This window comes from Schistocerca serialis, chromosome 1 (assembly GCF_023864345.2).
Source record: "Schistocerca serialis cubense isolate TAMUIC-IGC-003099 chromosome 1, iqSchSeri2.2, whole genome shotgun sequence".
Taxonomy (NCBI): Eukaryota; Metazoa; Arthropoda; class Insecta; order Orthoptera; family Acrididae; genus Schistocerca; species Schistocerca serialis.
Window position 1 is genome coordinate 654,023,452 of NC_064638.1, and position 20,646 is coordinate 654,044,097.

Below are 20,646 nucleotides of genomic sequence, written 5' to 3' on the forward strand. Positions count from 1 at the left end.
CTTGAGGAAATTGGGAATCTGGAATAAGGGAAAGGGAGAGGAGGGGAGTTGAGAGAGTATTTCTGGGACAGAACTAGCTTGTTACCCTATTGAATTTCATACCCAACAGTCTACATCCTCCAACCTAACCCCTCCCCCTCCTCTTATTCAAGCATACATAGCTGCCAAGCTTAAGAAGAGGCTGTCAGTAATCACCGAATTTGCTACAGTATTTAGGTCTACTTTTACATTAATCACTTTTTTTGTTGTGATATTTCCCAAATTTACTACAGTATTTAGGTCTACTTTTACAGTTATCACTTTTTTGTTGTGATATTTTTAACTTTCAATTTTTTCACTTTCCTTGTTACTACAGTCGACATGGTAAGTAAATACATGGCTACTGGTCTTTGGAGCATCTGCAAATGCTTCTGCCTTATTATTTTTTCACTTTCACTCCAGATATCATTTGCACTGTGTAATTTCATGTAATAATTTGTGTCAGGCTTGTCTCTATGGAAACTGTTAACAGTTGTCGAAGGAACAAAAAAGTCTAATTCCCTGCTTTTTTGACAAAACACTGCAAAGTAGTTTTTTAGTTAACACTGTTTTTGAATTCTAAAAAGACGAATGGAAACACTGAACATAAACAGTGTCACAAAATTACCGAAAATTTAATGAGTCTTTAATAATTTACTCTCAGCACAATTTTGAAATAATTAAAGGAGACTGCCATTACTATAATAACACCAGCATGGGGAAGGATAAATAGGTTAATTGAGTATCTTATGATGCCACCTGGAGGGAAAACAGCCTACAGACAAATACCTTGAACCTTATAATGTCACTTGATTCAATAGCAGTTTTATTCCTATTCTTTAAGCTGACACACAGAGAGTGAAAAATTAGTCATTACTCAGGATAACCTGTCTTGGTAAGCTGAGGTGATGAAATCATTCATAGAGAAGTTTGCTATGTACTCAGGAAGGAAATCGTCACAATCTGTAAAACATTTTAGTACCATATAATTAGCAAAACACAATCAGTACCTTTTCCATTTTTTAAAAACATCAAATTGTAAAATTTCTATTTCCATAGTTTTTAGAAACTTCCCGTAACACCATAATTAAGGTGAAAGTACCATAACTGGACAATACGTAATAATTGTCAGCCATGAACAGGCATCTTACTAACATCAACTATCCCAGTTATATCTGCTGTCCCTCCTGTTCGCACATATCTACCCATTAACCTGTGCCCCAATCTATTATTGTCTTGTTATTTATTTTTATGCTTATTTTCAGTTTGATCTCATCTTGATTCCACATCTGTTTTATTTCATTTTTCTCTATAGACTCTAATTACTCAGGTTTTATCTTTTTTTTCCGTTTCCACTACGGAACCTTGTTCCTTCCATCTGTACCAATGCCCAATACAGAAAAGTTTCCCTATTCCTAGCCAGAACTCAGTTTCACATATTGTTCCTGCATTGTTACCTAGTTCATGGATAGCCTCAAATGGCTTGACTGTCAATTTGCCCATCTCCAGCTGCAACTTCTCCTTCCATAATTCAGTTTCCTCAGTCTATGCCTCTCACAAACCTAGTCCTGCAAAATCATATTAATCGGAACCAAGCCATCTTGCACTACTTTCGTTCCATTCTTAAACTCCTCATCCTCTGAAATCCCAAGTTTCTGAAGCCAATCTCCCAGGCTGAAACACTTACCCTCCAGGCACTAGAGCAGCGTGCACACCACCACCTCAGAAAAATTGTCCAATCTATTCACCTCATACTCCTGCCTAGGATTTCCATCACCCACCGTCACCACGAAAGCCTACAAACCATGGCTTGCAGACATTCTATGTTAAGCCATCCCCAGAAATTCCCTCCCTCGGCACTACAGAATCCAGAGCATAAACAAACCTGCAGCACATTCGTACCTCTCCTCCAAAAGCCTCAGTCCCGGAGAAGTACAGCCTTTTCCAAAGGCCTTACCTTATGCCCCACTCCCAAATTCATCATGCTAGGCTTGTTAAAGACCCTCTCTCCTTCTCATGGTTCAGTCAGTGGAAACACTTTTTCCCCGCTAACCCCAACAATAAGACTCAGCCCAAAACCAATACTGAATGCTGTGTGACTCAATTTATCCCTCCAACCATGATCAACACCTGCTGCATCCAAATCACCCCTGTTAACTTTTCCAGAATATCCTAACCTTGAACCATACCTCACAATCATTCCCCAAATCCCTAAACATGGAAACCAACCTCACATCTGCAGAAAGAACAACAATCAACTGCCTAAAACCTTATACTGGCCTTATAATTCTACCTGCTGAACAATGCTCCACCAATGCGGTTATGAACCACAGGGATTACCTGTAGACGATCTCCACCAGCTGTAAGATAACGTCTACCTACAACCCTACCACAATGACCCTATTACAGAAGTACAGCAGGATCTCTAGTCCCTCCTCATAACCCTAGGCCCTTCATCAATGTCAACCATATGGCTACATCAGTACCTCAGCCCACATCAAATCTACAAACCACCAACAATACCTCCGCTTCAACAATTGTCATCCATTCTACAACAAGAAGACCCTTCCACACAGCCTACACAGCCGTATTTGACACGCCTGTCATAATAAGCCGTCCCTCTCCAAAAATACCAAGGGTTTGAGAGAGGCATTCACCGAGCAGAATTTCTCTCCCAGCTTGCCCAAAAATAAATCCGTAGTGCTGTCACTCCCCAGTCACCTACCATCCCCCACATATCCACTGTCTGGCCACAAAGCTGTACCCCTCTTATCACACAGTATCATCCAGGAATGGAGCATCTGAACACATTCTTCACCCTGGTGTGACTATCTCTCATTATGCCTGACTATCTCTCATCATGCCTGAAATGGGAAATATCCTCCCCAATGTTCTGACACCCACCCAACCTACAAAATATTCCTGGCTGTTCCTATTTGACCCCTGCTCCCAGCCCTGTGCCTCAGGGCTCATACTCCTGCTAATGCAAGACCTGTCCCATATACCTCACACTCCAACTACCCCATTCCTGTCACAGGTATCTCATACACTACAAAGGATAGGGCCAACTGTACAAGCATCCATGTGATCTACCGACATAGCTGTAACCACTGTGCCATAATCTTTGTAAGCAGGGCAACTAACAAGTTGTCTGTCCGCATAAGTAGTCACTGCCAAGCTGTGGCCGAATGACAGCTGGACTACCGTGTTGCTGAGCATGCTGCCCAAAACAATGTGCTTCAGTTTAATGGCTGCTTCCTCGTCTGTGCCATGTGGATGCTTCCCACCAATACCAGCTTTTCTGGAGTATTCTGGTGGGAACTCTATCTACAGCAAATACTGTAGTCCCGTAGCCCTCCTGGCCACCACCATTACTAGTCCCTGTCCTTCACCTGCCTATCCCCTTCCCTTTTCCCACACTAATATACTTGCATAATCTTCCTTTCTCTATATTTCTTATTTACCCTTCCACCTCCCCCTTCCCTCACCCCGCCGGCCGGGGTGGCCGAGCTGTTCTAGGCGCTACAGTCTGGAACTGCGCGACCACTACGGTCACAGGTTCGAATCCTACTTTGGGCATGGATGTGTGTGATGTCCTTAGGTTAGTTAGGTTTAAGTAGTTGTATGTTATAGGGGACTGATGACCTCAGAAGTTAAGTCCCATAGTGCTCAGAGCCTTCCCTCACCCCCAGTATATAGCAGCCTTATCCATCCCCACCAGATCCCTGCACACTCCCACAGGCAGTACCAGCATGTTCCCCCACCCTACCCCGCTATTCCTCTGCCTCTCTCCCTCTGTGTCTTTTCTGTATCCCCCACTACCCACTCCAGCAAAGATACCTGCTTAATCAGTGTTTCTCATCACAAAGTGTGGCAGACATGGTGTCCATCGTATTTGCTGAATGCTCCAAAATGACCTGATATATCTGACAGAATTTATCATGATTTATGACCACACTGGTCTCCAGAGGCAGCTGTTGGCTGCATCTGTTGCACTAGTTTATGAAAATGGACACGTATAAAATAGCTGCACCCTCTTTTTTGACTGTTAAAGAAGAGCAGAGATAATCATGAAAAAGTTCTGGACTCGTTGATGGCTTGAGACAAGTGACAAAATATTCCCAAATATCAGCTTAAAATATAGCATTTCATAAACTGTTGAATTCCATTATAAGCATCATATAATGCTAATTGGATTGACCATATGAAAAGTCATTGACAAACTACCTACAAAATAATGCATTCATTTTGATCACTTTATTGAATATAATTTGTGAACACATCACTTCATTTTTCCTAAGGAGATAATCTCAGGAAAGGAATTAGATTAAAATGCCAGTCCCACCATTCTTACACTGAGAAGCAGTTCACATTTCAAAATACAAGCATTCTCAATTTAAAATTAACAATATTTTCAAAAATTTCATATATGTATGAAAAGCATAAAATAAGAGAAACCTTTAACTACCAATATGTAGTTTTCCTGTCATTTTATTGCAACAAATCTTACCAAAAAAGATGTTTTTGAGAGATCCTCCATGTGCTGATGCTCTGAAACAACTTATAGTCATAGCACATACCTTATAATACAAAAACCACCAAATACGGAGTTCAACTCCATTTGACTGAATCCAATATGACTATTTCCCTCTATGAGGCAAAAATCTGACTTGGCAGACTCTTTCTTTCATGCTTTGCCTTGTAGTAGAACATGTATTTCCACACTGTGGTGTCATAAAACTTGACCAGGACATCCATTAATGCTTTCGCATACCGTGAGAAGTTGAATTTTAGTGTCTGTAACTGACTTTGTTGGCACATTGGTTAGCACATTGGACTCACATTTGGGAGCACAATGGCTCAAATCCCTGTCCCGCCATCCAGTTTTATGTAGGGCAAGTGCTGGGATGGTTCCTTTGAAAGGGCACAGCCGATTTCCTTTTCCATCCTTCCCCAGTGCGAGCTTGTGCTCCAAATGTAATGACCGTGTTGTCGACAGAACTTTAAACACTAACATTTCTGGGGACTGATGACCTTCGCTGTTTAGTCCCCCTTAAACATCCCAACAACCACCACTAACATTTCTTCTGTTGGCTTTAGCACCTTGTAGACAACACTGGCAAGTGTGTGTGTGTGTGTGTGTGTGTGTGTGTGTGTGTGTGTGTGTGTTGTACTTATGGGAATGCATTTGAATAATGAAGGGCTTAGTCCTGTGGCTGAATATATTTAGTATTCTGTTTCACTGGACCAGTCTGCAGCTCATCACCTCATCAGTGTGGTCAGTAGCAATCTGTCCTTTCCATATTGTCATCATTTTTTGAACAGTGTTGACCTGGCATTTCTTCAAACCATATCCGGTATAACTAAGTTTGCTTTTCCTTGTAATAAATGTATCCATCTTCGTTGATTATCTAGTCACCCTTCTCTTTAGTAAAATATGTTTTGTGTAATTTATTCGACAATGAAATAAACTATGGTAATTTATATAATTTTTACTATACCTCAATTGTCCTTGTACATATGTCCATCACCAATGTTACTGCTTTGGAAATAGTAAACATTTAGTGAAAAGTTGTTACATCTACTTTCAGCAGTCAGATCAGACTGCCATTTTTTATGAAATTGTGAAGTACAAGTACAAAAAGTTCCATGAGTGAATTTTATATTAGAGGAGCTCAGAGTATTTACTCTTTTAACTTTGTTGATTATTTCATAGAAGTTAAGATTGATAATAGGGTATTTCACTGTTTTCTGGAAATTATTTTAAATGATTAAGTATGTCATTTTATGATCCTAACATTCTTTTCTCCCTCTTAGAAAGTTCAGTATTCTTCTACAAAAATGGATATGAAATTAAAGTAATTTGAAAGCCCGCTAAAACGCTCCATTCGAATCATGAGGTGCCTGTGACATCACTGGCTAGCTCGCTGCTCTTACTTCATAATGCTAAGTCATACTGATGTCCTGTTTTGAAATTTATGCTTTGCAAAATGGGTTATAAATGGTTTGTAGTACCATACTATACAAATACATCTATAGAAACTCCTGAAATGAAGATGCATAAAATGTGGAAGCGCTTCACTGGCAAATTTCCACCATGTTGACACACAAATTCACGAACTTAATTAAAATTGCCAATATCGGAGAAATTCTCCAACAGCTGTGCAACTTCCACTATGCCATCTTCAGGTCCCATATGCACCTCTCCAAATAAACGATGATTTCATATAGTGCCATAAATCTGTGGATGTCATGAATTCAGTCATTTCACTAGTGCTTCATTTGAAAACATGATAGCAACTCAAGTTACAACTTATCTCTGAGATATGCTCTCCCACTGTTACAAAAAAGATAGCATCATTCAACAAAATTAAACTCCTAGTGAAAATTGTTGTTTTACCCAACTACACCTCAATTGTTCAGTAGCTCTGTTGTTAGAGCGGTAGACTGTCAAATTTTACAAATTACTGTCCATAGATTGCTGGTTCAAATCTAATGTGAAAGAACATTTTAACTTACTTGTAAAACGACTTGACAGTCCTCTCGTATGACAACCAAATCACAAATGCAAAACTTCACCACACTGATCAGAAACAGAATATTATTGTGTTTTCCTTGCTGTTTACAAGCACTTACATTTGCAGCCACTGTTCACACACCTCATGTTAAAAAAACATTTTCTAGTTAATGTGACCATACAGTTTTTAGTTTTTTAGAAACAGTGTTTTTATCTTTTCACTGTCCAGATAGGATCCTTATTGTTTAAACTTTTGCAATTTCATCATCTTAAATAAAGATGAAGTAAGTCTGCTTAGGATGCCGTTAATTTACACTCACAAACTTCACAGCCCTTACATTTGTGTCACCTGCATGTTGTACACACGTTATATTTCTCCATGTAACCTCATTGTCCTACACCTCATGTACTGTAGGTATATGGTGATACTTTCACCAGTAGCAATGCTTCCCAGAAAGTGAATTGTTTGTTCGCAAAGTAAATGCATTTATTCTCCATTTCCATATCTCAGACTAAGATTAATGTGAGGATATATATAACACATCCCACAATCGAAACAACTGCTACAATAAGTTCTTGCAAATGCTATTTTCATATTTTGTGTAAAACTTATGTATGACCCTTCCCGTATTCGAACATGTGACCTCGTTATCTTCAGTTGGACGCATCATTGTGGTGCCACTGAACACCTGCTAGAAACAGATTCTCTGCTGAGTGTCTTCTACAGAGGAAATAAGCATTAAATTTTATCAAGAATAATTTTCTTGTGCTTTGGGTTGTAGCTCATGACTGGTGGTCAACAATCTAGTTATTATATAAGGACCCATTTGCAAAAGTTCTAGATTTCCTCAGTTCTGAGTGAATTTAATGATGTTAAAAGGGAGCAGGGAAAAGAATGTCTGTTGTTGCACGTGTCGCCACTCTAAGGGGATGGAGCATAAATGCATCAACTTTTGCAAGGCTTACACTATCGGCATTCACAAAATTCCTTTCTGCTGTTACTTAAAAGTTGTCATCGCATTTTCGATTACTAAATAACTAAACAATTTGCAGAAAAAGTACGTAAAAACCTCATAACCTTGGCTAATGCTCCTCCAACACACTTACGGCTTCATCTTACTCTTCGCCTGTGACGTCACCAGTGTATCATCCAATAACAGAGAGTTTTTGATCATGTGATCGTGATATTAAATGATTTTTAAGCTTTAATTACATAAAAATAAGAGATTTTTTCCACCAACTCCTGTTGAAAAAAATGCAGAATTTGTTGTGAGACATCGTAGAATATTTGTGCTTCAGCCCCTGTAATGTGACGAAGTTCCTATAGGTGGCGGCCCTATACATATTCTTCAAAATTGCATCTGTAATGGAGGTGTATTGCAAGCGGAGAGCCATTATCTAGTTTCTTTTGGTGGAAAACCTAAGCATATGGGATATTCAGAGGATATTGCAGGGTGTCTTTGGAGACCTAACAGTGAACAAAAGCGTGATGAGTCTGTTGTCATCATAACAAGGTCTCACAAATCTGTCTAATCTCCAGCATGACAGCTGTACGCACACAGCTGTGACTTGTGCAGTGGTGGAATGTGTGAACATTCTAATTCAAAGTAATTGATGGATCACTTTCAAACAGCTCGCTGCACGCGTCTCTGTTAGTAATGCTGACACTCGTCGAGCTGTTGGGGTACTGAAGGATGTGTGCCAACTGGGTTCCTCACTACCTAACAGAAGACCATAAATAGCAATAAAGAACCGTCTATGTGGAATAGCTTCTGCATTACAAGGCTGATTGTGACAATTTTTTGTCAAACCTCATCACAGGCAATGAGACATGGTTTCATCACTTCAAAATGGAAACAAAATGGCAATTCATGGAGTGGCCACCACATCACCTCTCTCTCTCTCTCTCTCTCTCTCTCTCTCTCTCTCTCTCTCTCTCTCTCTATATATATATATATATATATATATATATATATATATATATATATATATATATATAAAACAAAGATGAGGTGACTTACCGAACAAAAGCGCTGGCAGGTCGATAGACACACAAACAAACACAAACACACACACAAAATTCAAGCTTTCGCAACAAACTGTTGCCTCATCAGGAAAGAGGGAAGGAGAGGGGAAGACGAAAGGAAGTGGGTTTTAAGGGAGAGGGTAAGGAGTCATTCCAATCCCGGGAGCGGAAAGACTTACCTTAGGGGGAAAAAAGGACAGGTATACACTCGCACACACGCACATATCCATCCACACATACAGACACAAGCAGACATATTTAAAGACAAAGAGTTTGGGCAGAGATGTCAGTCGAGGCAGAAGTGTAGAGGCAAAGAAGTTGTTGAAAGACAGGTGAGGTATGAGTGGCGGCAACTTGAAATTAGCGGAGATTGAGGCCTGGCGGATGACGAGAATAGAGGATATACTGAAGGGCAAGTTCCCATCTCCGGAGTTCGGATAGGTTGGTGTTGGTGGGAAGTATCCAGATAACCCGGACGGTGTAACACTGTGCCAAGATGTGCTGGCTGTGCACCAAGGCATGTTTAGCCACAGGGTGATCCTCATTACCAACAAACACTGTCTGCCTGTGTCCATTCATGCGAATGGACAGTTTGTTGCTGGTCATTCCCACATAGAATGCATCACAGTGTAGGCAGGTCAGTTGGTAAATCACGTGGGTGCTTTCACACGTGGCTCTGCCTCTGATCGTGTACACCTTCCGGGTTACAGGACTGGAGTAGGTGGTGGTGGGAGGGTGCATGGGACAGGTTTTGCATCGGGGGCGGTTACAAGGATAGGAGCCAGAGGGTAGGGAAGGTGGTTTGGGGATTTCATAGGGATGAACTAACAGGTTACGAAGGTTAGGTGGACGGCGGAAAGACACTCTTGGCGGAGTGGGGAGGATTTCATGAAGGATGGACCTCATTTCAGGGCAGGATTTGAGGAAGTCGTATCCCTGCTGGAGAGCCACATTCAGAGTCTGGTCCAGTCCCGGAAAGTATCCTGTCACAAGTGGGGCACTTTTGTGGTTCTTCTGTGGGGGATTCTGGGTTTGAGGGGACGAGGAAGTGGCTCTGGTTATTTGCTTCTGTACCAGGTCGGGAGGGTAGTTGCGGGATGCGAAAGCTGTTTTCAGCTGCCCCACTTGTGACAGGATACTTTCCGGGACTGGACCAGACTCTGAATGTGGCTCTCCAGCAGGGATACGACTTCCTCAAATCCTGCCCTGAAATGAGGTCCATCCTTCATGAAATCCTCCCCACTCCGCCAAGAGTGTCTTTCCGCCGTCCACCTAACCTTCGTAACCTGTTAGTTCATCCCTATGAAATCCCCAAACCACCTTCCCTACCCTCTGGCTCCTATCCTTGTAACCGCCCCCGATGCAAAACCTGTCCCATGCACCCTCCCACCACCACCTACTCCAGTCCTGTAACCCGGAAGGTGTACACGATCAGAGGCAGAGCCACGTGTGAAAGCACCCACGTGATTTACCAACTGACCTGCCTACACTGTGATGCATTCTATGTGGGAATGACCAGCAACAAACTGTCCATTCGCATGAATGGACACAGGCAGACAGTGTTTGTTGGTAATGAGGATCACCCTGTGGCTAAACATGCCTTGGTGCACAGCCAGCACATCTTGGCACAGTGTTACACCGTCCGGGTTATCTGGATACTTCCCACCAACACCAACCTATCCGAACTCCGGAGATGGGAACTTGCCCTTCAGTATATCCTCTATTCTCGTCATCCGCCAGGCCTCAATCTCCGCTAATTTCAAGTTGCCGCCACTCATACCTCACCTGTCTTTCAACAACTTCTTTGCCTCTACACTTCTGCCTCGACTGACATCTCTGCCCAAACTCTTTGTCTTTAAATATGTCTGCTTGTGTCTGTATGTGTGGATGGATATGTGCGTGTGTGCGAGTGTATACCTGTCCTTTTTTCCCCCTAAGGTAAGTCTTTCCGCTCCCGGGATTGGAATGACTCCTTACCCTCTCCCTTAAAACCCACTTCCTTTCGTCTTCCCCTCTCCTTCCCTCTTTCCTGATGAGGCAACAGTTTGTTGCGAAAGCTTGAATTTTGTGTGTGTGTTTGTGTTTGTTTGTGTGTCTATCGACCTGCCAGCGCTTTTGTTCGGTAAGTCACCTCATCTTTGTTTTTTATATATAATTTTTCCCACGTGGAATGTTTCCTTCCATTATATATATATATATATATATATATATAGAGAGAGGGAAACATTCCACGTGGGAAAAATATATCTAAAAACAAAGATGATGTGACTTACCAAACGAAAGCACTGGCAGGTCGATAGACACACAAACATACACACAAAATTCAAGCTTTCGCAACAAAGTGTTGCCTCATCAGGAAAGAGGGAAGGAGAGGGAAAGACGAAAGGATGTGGGTTTTAAGGGAGAGGGTAAGGAGTCATTCCAATCCTGGGAGCGGAAAGACTTACCTTAGGGGGAAAAAAGGATGGGTATACACTCGCGCGCACACACACACATATCCATCCACGCATATACAGACACAAGTCTATCGACCTGCCAGCGCTTTCGTTTGGTAAGTGACATCATCTTTGTGTTTTGCCCTTAAAGAGCACATTTGGACTAAACTACATGGCCAGTTCCTTTTGCTGCCTTCCTTGCTGCCCAAACTTCCCTCATTCGCTCGCTGTGTTTCTGTTTCCGGTCCTCTGTCCATGCTTTTTGTCGGCTTTGTGTCTTCGGCTTCATCTTGATTGCCTTTTTGGTTGCCCATATTTCTTTCATCTTCTGGCTGTGATCTTGCTTGCGTTCTTCGGTCCATTTTATGCCTGTTCGTTTGTCACATTGTATCTCGTGTAGTTTACTTTTCTTAATGATGTTTCTGAATTTTATTCTGTCATTTATTGTCTCTGCTGTTATGTTGAGTTGGTTCAGGTCGTTTTCTACCTCTGCCACCCATTTGTTGTTTCTAGTGGTTACCCAGTCAAAGATCTGTTTGGTCAGCCTGCGTGATGGCATTCTGTATAGGTGTCCATAGAATTGTAGTCTGCGTTTTCTAATCTTTTCTGTGATTGTCTCCATATGTTTGTACAGTTCCTCTGTAGGTTTCTTGATCCATATTCGATTTTTGTTAGTTGCACCAAATATTTTCCTAAGTATTTTCCATTCTGCTGCATATAGTGACTCGGGAAGCACCACCGTGTCGTAATGGCGTAATTTGGCTTTTTGTGAGATAGACTTCTTGTTGTAATGATTCCACACTACTTTGTATGCCTTGTCCAGTTTAGTCTTTCTTTCTTCGTTTGAGTCTCTGTTATGTCCACTCATTTGTAGTGTTTCACCGAGGTATTTGAAGTTTGCCGTTTTGTAAATCGTGCCATACTTTGTGTTCAGAGATGAGAGTTTCTTTGTGCTCAATACTGTGTCTTTTCGTAAGAGATCTGTAGTCCAGTTTTGGAAGCGATTTCGTGCAGTTTTTCAATAGCGTCTTTTGTTTCCTTTATACCTTTCGTGACAATCGCCAAATTGTCTGCAAAAGCCAGGCATTTAATCTGAAGGTTTCCTAAGGTTATCCCCTGTTGTGATGTTTCCCATTCTTTTATGACCTTATCTAACACCAGATTGAAAAGGAGAGGTGAGAGGCCATCGCCTTGTCGGACACCTGTGCGAATTTCAAAGGACTCTGATAGTTCCCCATAGAACTTTACTTTGGAGGTCGTGTTGGTTAAAGTTTGCTCTATGATAGCCCGTGTTCTGTTGTCTACTTTGTATTCTGCTAGAATTTTGAAGAGAGTTTCCGGTCGATATAGTCGTACACCTTTTTGAAGTCAACAAAGGTAATGATCAGGTTCAGTTTGTGTTGTAAAATCATTTTCAGGTTCCACATTTGTTCCGCACAAGACCGCCCTTTACGGAAGCCTGCTTGGTATTCCCCAATCAAGTGGTCGGTCTGGCATTCTAGTCTGTTCAGTAAAGCTTTAGAGAGGATCGTGTATGTGACCAGTAGTAGGAATATTCCTCTGTAGTTGTTCGGATCAGTCTAGTCACCTTTTTTGTGTAGTGGGTGTATCAGGGCAGTTTTCCAGTCGCCAGGAATTTTCATGGTCTTCCAGATGTCTTCCAAGATCCTGTGGATGTCTTTGGTGAGTTCTGGGTCTTGTAACTTCCAGATTTCCGCGATGATGCCATCTTCTCTTGGTGCTCTACGATTCTTCAGTGACTTGATTATTTCTTTAACTTCTTCTAGAGTTGGAGGTTCACTATCTGGATTGTATGTGCTCGTTTCTGTCATAATTTCTTCCATGGGGGGGGGTCCGTGTTAAGCAGTTTTTCAAAGTACTTTGACAGAATGTCACAATTGTTTTTGGTATTGGTTTCTAGGGTTCCATCCAGTCTTCTGAAGCACAAGTTGGGTGGTTGATATCCAGTCATATTTTCTCTGAACGTTCTGTAGAAGTTTCTTGTATTGTTCTTCATGAAGTCCGATTCAACCTCTGTCAGTTGCCGTTTGTCATACTGTTGTTTTTCAGTGCGAATGATTTTGCTTGATTGCTTCTGTGTTTTCAAGAAGTTCATCCAATTCTCTTGGGATTTATGGCTACTAAATTTTTTCCATGCACTGATTCGTTTGTCAATAGCTTGGCCACATGTGTGGTTCCACCAACAGTGTTTTCGTGTGCGTGGTGCTTGTGCTAGTTTCATGGCCTCTCGGATTCTTCGTGAAAGTTGTGTCCAGTCTGTCATTTTCTCCATTTTAATTTTGTGTAATATTTGTGTCTGGTTTAAAGTAACGTATTCTGGATCTGGTCTAACAATTTTGATCTTATGGAGCTTTTTCTTGGGCAAAAGACGATTCGTGATCTGTAGTAGGTGGTGGTCTGAGTCGAAGTAGCCTTTACGGGTGTCTATGTTCAAAATTTCTTTTTGTGAGTCTTTCTGGACTATTACATGGTCGATTTGTAGTTCTTGCTTTCCGCTGGGGAATTTCCATGTGGTAAGTTTTCGTGTTGGTTTCTTGAATTTTATTGACATAATGGCGAGGTCGTGGCTTTTGCAAAAGTCTATCAGATGTTTCCCGTTTTTGTTGGTGTCCTTGTGTGGAGTATGTTTTCCTGTGATATGTCTGTATATCTTTTCTTTTCCGAGTTTAGCGTTGAAGTCTCCCAGTATTATTTTGACTCTACATGCAGGAATTTTTCTGATAGTTTCTTCCATTATCGTCCAGAAGTCATCAATTTCATTTGGGTTTTTCCTGTTGTAGTCATTAGTCGGTGCATGCGCATTGATTATTGTGTAGGATTTATTGGCTGATTTCATTGTGATGGTGCTGATTCTTTCGTTTGGTGACGAAAAGTCAATTATGCTGTCCGTGATGGACCTGTGTACTGCAAATCCTGTGTCAAAAAGCCTTAGGTTTTTCAGTTGTCTCGATGATTTTCCTTTGTATATTCTGAAATTCTCCATGTTGAAATGGTCTTCATCTGTGAATCGTGTTTCTTGCAGTGCACATATTTTGATTTGAAATTTTTCAAGAGTGTCTGTCAGTTGTTTCATCTTTCCTGTCTTCATCAGTGTGTTCACGTTGAGTGTGCCAATGTAGTGTTTGCGTTTGGTCTTGAGGGAGTTTGAGAAGCTCCGATTCGTCTCATGATGTCCATGAGCCCCCGGAATCCGATGCTCATGACGATCCCAGTCTATTGACTGGGGCCCGGGGTAACGAGATTTTTCTCGTTGTACCATCATGATGTTTAGTAGTTGGATGTATGGCATGCTGCCGACTACAACCTGACTTTCCAGATCAGGAGGTTGGTTGAGGCCGCCACTGACATGTGGAGCAGACGCCTTTTGTAGCCGCCCACTGTGGGAACAGATGAAAAGCCCCTCAGCTGGTAACATCATGATGACAGTCCTGTGGGGCTCTGAAGGGGTTATTCTGTTTGATGTTCTCCCTTATAATACAAGTCACCTATGAAGCCTGTTGTACTATGCTCAGGAAATTGAAGAAACAGCATGCCCATTGCCACAAAAATTCTAATGAAGTTCTCTGTCTCATGACAACACAAGGCCTCACACAAGTCTGTGCACCCGAAACGAGCTTACAGAACTTCATTGGACTGTTCTTCCTCATCCACCCTACAGCCCAGGTCTCTCACCTTGCAACTTCCATCTGTTTGGCCCAATGAAGGTTACACTCTATGGGAAGCAGTATGTGGGTGATGGTGAGGTTATTGTTGCAACAAGACGTTGGCTCCGACATTGACCAGGGGGTGATACCATGTAGGCATACAGGCCCTCCCAGTAAGGTGCCATAAGGCCATCGTATTGAATGGAGATTATGTTGAAAAATAGCACTTCGTAACCAAAAGAGTGGAGAATAATATGGTGTATTCGAATCCTAAATAAAACCAATCTGCCTTCAGAAGAAAATGTTGGATTACTTATTGAATGCCCCTTGCAGTGATAATAATTAGAATAACCATTTTAATTTTTTGGGTCACCTGTCTTCTGACCTGTTTTGTTCTGCCTGCCACAATTTCATCTCTTGTGCCAATCATTTCATTTCCGAGTAGCACCTACACTCACCTTCCTCACTTACTTGTTCTATATGTTCTAACCTCACCTTCCCAGTAATTGTGGTCTCCCATGGCACACTCTGAAACCGTGGAAATTATTCACTGATGTCTTAATAAAAGTTCTACTGTCCTGTCCTTTGTGCTAGTTTGAGTATTCCATATATTCTCTTCCTTGTGGATTCCACAGAGAAACCCATAATGAGCATGAAGCTCATAAAATGTGACTAGAGTATTTTTCTTTTCCAGATGTAATCAAACAATCCAAAATCGTCTTGGAGGTAAGGAAACTTGGTGCACAGGGTAGAGCTTGGTGCAATTTCTTGAGCTGATACTTGTCTCCAAGTGCGATAGATCAACCATATACTCTCAATGGTTGCCTTCATTTTTGTTTGTCAGAATATTCTTAGTTTTTTTAGGTATGTCAGCATAATATAAATAAAAATTGGACACTCGTGTGTCTTGAAGATGATACTGAGTCACCACCTTTTGACGTTGCAGGTTACTGTAGGTCTAGTGCGACAGCTTCACTCTCGTGACATCAGGAGACCATTCTGTCCTGAAAACCACTGGATTTCAAAACAAATTACCATACCAGTTGATAAACCATCAGATTTCACATTAAGGCGACGTCGACTGAGAGTTTACAGGCCATTTCAAGGACTGAGAGCGTTCACAAAGGAAGAACTAGGTAATGCAAATAACTCTGAGCATAAATAAATTTTTGAAGATACTTCTGTGTTGATGGGAAGTAGAAATTTGAGTAATATTCATGTTTACATGTGAAGAGAATAATTTAGTGTTAATTTCTCTGTGTTCTGTCTTTGAGTGCATGTGCATGTGTGCGTGCATGAATGTGTTTGTTTTTGTTTTTTCCAGTATAATACATAAAAGTCAGTCTTCACTATTTTTGAGTATTTAAACGGAAAAACTTTGGGTACTCAATATGGAAATGTTACTACACTTGTGTAATGATTGGTCTCAGCCACATAACATAATGTGGTTCTGCTTCTAGTACCAACTGTCTTCAAATTCACTGTATATGTAGTGACATCTTCTAATTCCAAAATGCATGACTTGTGATTGTACCTGTTAGCTTGCTATCTTTAAGTACTTTTAAAACTGTTTTGTCACAATCCCCGTACGCTGATAGTTTGAAATACAGGTTTGAATGGTGGGTGCACAGTCATATCTATCTGAGGTATGTATCAAATTTGAGATTCTCTCTGACTTCTCAGTACATGCACATCATATTTTGCAAATTTATGATTCTTTAACATTACAATTTAGAGATTTATGCATATACTGCAATCTACTAATATAGTTGTAGGACAGAGACCTGTCAGTAGTTTTTTGTTCAGCAATTTTGTTCTTCTTCTCCCCCTATTTTTTTTTTTTTATTTTTTTCTTCAACATGAGAAGGTATATAAGGCATTTGTAAATGGACAAATGTGTAAATATAGCTATTACATTTAAACACATTTAGAATTTTCTCAGACAAATTCATTACATATTTAAAGCTCCGCCTCCTCCAGTACAATCAATTGCAATCTCTAAGGAGCTGTACACATGAACATGAAAGTGTCCTTGATTCTACCATGCATTCGAGTAAATATTGACCAAATGCTGATATTTTACTTTGGCAGGTGTTTTCATTATATTGTACCAAAAGCCTGTACGTCTAATGTATGACTTCTCACGTGTACCATGTTTGAGTTTGTACATCCAAATTCTGTGTTTTTATTATATTTGTTCTGTCAGTGACTGGTCTTGGCTTTAATCTGCATTGCAACTGATGTTGTGTGTTCAGTATGCAACTTTGTATTGCATTGGAAACGTCCGTACAGATTTTGCGCTTGTTGTTGTTGTTGTTGTTGTTGTTGTTGTGGTCTTCAGTCCTGAGACTGGTTTGATGCAGCTCTCCATGCTACTCTATCCTGCGCAAGCTTCTTCATCTCCCAGTACCTACTGCAACCTACATCCTTCTGAATCTGCTTGGTGTATTCATCTCTTGGTATACCTCTACGATTTTTATCCTCCACGCTGCCCTCCAATACTAAATTGGTGATCCCTTGATACCTCAGAACATGTCCTACCAGCCGATCCCTTCTTCTAGTCAAGTTGTGCCACAAACTTCTCTTCTCCCCAATCCTATTCAACACCTCCTCATTAGTTATGTGATCTACCCATCTTATCTTCAGTATTCTTCTGTAGCACCACATTTCGAAAGCTTCTATTCTCTTCTTGTCTAAACTACTTATCGTCCATGTTTCACTTCCATACATGGCTACACTCCATACAAATACTTTCAGAAATGACTTCCTAACACTTAAATCAATACTCGATGTTAACAAATTTCTCTTCTTCAGAAACGTTTTCCTTCCCAATGCCAGTCTACATTTTATATGTTCTCTACTTCGACCATAATCGGTTATTTTGCTCCCCAAATAGCAAAACTCCTCTACTACTTTAAGTGTCTCATTTCCTAATCTAATTCCCTCAGCATCACCCAATTTAATTCGACTATATTCCATTATCCTCGTTTTGGTTTTGTTGATGTTCATCTTATATCCTCCTTTCAAGACACTGTCCATTCCATTCAACTGCCCTTCCAAGTCCTTTGCTGTCTCTGACTGAATTACAATGTCATCGGCGAACCTCAAAGTTTTTATTTCTTCTCCATGGATTTTAATACCTACTCCGAATTTTTCTTTTGTTTCCTTTACTGCTTGCTCAATATACAGATTGAATAACATTGGGGAGAGGCTACAACCCTGTCTCACTCCCCTCCCAACCACTGCTTCCCTTTCATGTCCCTCGAATCTTATAACTGCCATCTGGTTTCTGTACAAATTGTAAATAGCCTTTCACTCCCTGTATTTTACCCCTGCCACCTTTAGATTTTGGAAGAGAGTATTCCAGTCAACACTGTCAAAAGCTTTCTCTAAGTCTACAAATGCTAGAAATGTAGGTTTGTCTTTCCTTAATCTTTCTTCTAAGATAAATCGTAAGGTCAGTATTGCCTCATGTGCTCCAATATTTCTACGGAATCCAAACTGATCTTCCCCGATGTTGGCTTCTACCAGTTTTTCCATTCGTCTGTAAAGAATTCGTGTTAGTATTTTGCAGCTGTGACTTATTAAACTGATAGTTCGGTAATTTTCACATCTGTCAACACCTGCTTTCTTTGGGATTGGAATTATTATATTCTTCTTGAAGTCTGAGGGTATTTTGCCTGTCTCATACATCTTGCTCACCAGATGGTAGAGTTTTGTCAGGACTGGATCTCCCAAGGCCGCCATTAGTTCTAATGGAATGTTGTCTACTCCCGGGGCCTTGTTTCAACTCAGGTCTTTCAGTGCTCTGTCTAACTCTTCACGCAGTATCATATCTTCTATTTCATCTTCATCTACATCCTCTTCCATTTCCATAATATTGTCCTCAAGTACATCGCCCTTGTATAGACCCTCTATATACTCCTTCCACCTTTCTGCTTTCCCTTCTTTGCTTAGAACTGGGTTTCCATCTGAGCTCTTGATATTCATACAAGTGGTTCTCTTTTCTCCAGAGGTCTCTTTAATTTTCCTGTAGGCGGTATCTATCTTACCTCTAGTGAGATAAGCCTCTACATCCTTACATTTATCCTCTAGCCATCCCTGCTTAGCCATTTTGCACTTCCTGTCGATCTCATTTTTGAGACGTTTGTATTGCTTTTTGCTTGCTTCATTTACTGCGTTTTTATATTTTCTCCTTTCATCAATTAAATTCAATATTTCTTCTGTTACCCAAGGATTTCTACTAGCCCTCATCTTTTTACCTACTTGATCCTCTGCTGCCTTCACTACTTCATCCCTCAAAGCTACCCATTCTTCTTCTACTGTATTTCCTTCACCCATTCCTGCCATTTGTTCCCTTACACTCTCCCTGAAACTCTGTACAACTTCTGGTTTAGTCAGTTTATCCAGGTCCCATCTCCTCAAATTCCCACCTTTTTGCAGTTTCTTCAGTTTTAATCTACAGTTCATAACCAATAGATCGGGGTCAGAGTCCACATCTGCCCCTTGAAATGCCTTACAATTTAAAACCTGGTTGCTAAATCTCTGTCTTACTATTAAATTTTCGTCTCTCTTCACTATCTGAATAATTTCTTTTATTTCATCATACATTTCTTCAATTTCTTCATCTGCAGAACTAGCTGGCATATAAACATTTTGCACTTATTAAATCTAAATACTGCCGTGCTCTCTCTCTCTCTCTCTCTCTTTCTCTCTCTCTCTCTCTCTCTCTCTCTCTCTCTCTCTCTCTCTCTCTCTCTCCATGGCACACAGCCATATATCGATGTTCACATTTCTGAAGTATTTTACCTTTGATCCTCTCAGGCAAACCATTTGCTATGGTTACATGCTTAAGCATTTCAATCTACATTTCGCAAGCTTGTTGAGATGCACTAATTAATTTTTGCAGGTAACGTGTTCACGAGTGTCAAGCTTCAATTTAAACTGTTCTAAATTTTTTTTTTTTTTTTTTTTTTTTTTTTTTTTTTTTTTTTTTTTTTTGCGCCATGCTTTTGACTTGCACTGTATATGTTTATTTTGTTGGAAACCTCTTTCTCAATACTGTTTTGACCACACAAAATTTCTACAGACAGCCACACTTGTAGTGGAGGTAAAAGTAAATTTGCATACTTAGTGCTTTGCAGTAGAGTGCCCTATGCCTCCAATTGTGAACTGGATTATGCGACTTCTGTTTACATGGTTGTCTGTCTCAACGTCTTACTTTATGGCAGAAAGGATTGTAAGCACAGAAAGTTGCTCACCACATCGGCGGCACTGAAGCAACGTCATTTGAACATTAAACTTTTGCCATGGGATGTACACAAAACATTGAGGATATGGCTCTTTGCAGTTACTTGCAGTCAACAACACCAGCTGAAGAATTATGGCGTGTAGGTATAATGTTACAGAACAGTGTGCATTCTGTGAGGGCTGTGTCAACTCAGAAAGTAGGCAACCATCTCATCGTGATCAATTACAGCACAGCTGTGTGTGAAGAAGGTGGGTAAGTGAACAGCTGGAATGGAACCTGTAGCTGTCACCAGGCTCACTTCACTGACAAGTGTGGGACTAATGTAACATTTGCCAATTTTCATAGGAAAGTGTAGAGGTCACTACATATCGTTGCATATATTAGGCAGGCAGTTCCACAAATACAACAAGACAGTTGGTCAGTCACATTCTGCACTGGTATCATCGTTATTGAGGGTATAATGATGGCTATGGTGTATGCACAATGGCATGAGTAGGATGCTGGCATGGAGGAGCAAGTGCATTGTTGGGGACGAATGAAAGTTATAAAGTCCAATAAAATATCTGTATTTATTGGGATGGATGGCCAGAAGTTTAGACAATTTAAAATCTTAGCGAGATACAAAGACAATAAAAGTTACTAGTTCCTTGGGTTTCAAGGTGCGACTGACAGCTGGGGTTGTACAGTAGCATCAAGACAAGATCCTCCTACCTACTGTACAGCCCGACAGTCAG

At 40.8% G+C, this 20,646-nt stretch overlaps 1 protein-coding gene across 2 annotated transcripts in view; it reads left to right on the forward strand.

Moving 5' to 3' along the window:
* LOC126479274 (ubiquitin-protein ligase E3C) overlaps positions 1-20,646 on the forward strand; it is a 209,568-nt gene that overhangs the window by 138,059 nt on the left and 50,863 nt on the right. For both annotated transcript variants that reach the window (XM_050103771.1, XM_050103772.1), the window contains exon 11: positions 15,608-15,797. In XM_050103771.1, the coding sequence (XP_049959728.1) occupies positions 15,608-15,797 (190 nt within the window). The remainder of the gene's footprint in view (positions 1-15,607; positions 15,798-20,646) is intronic.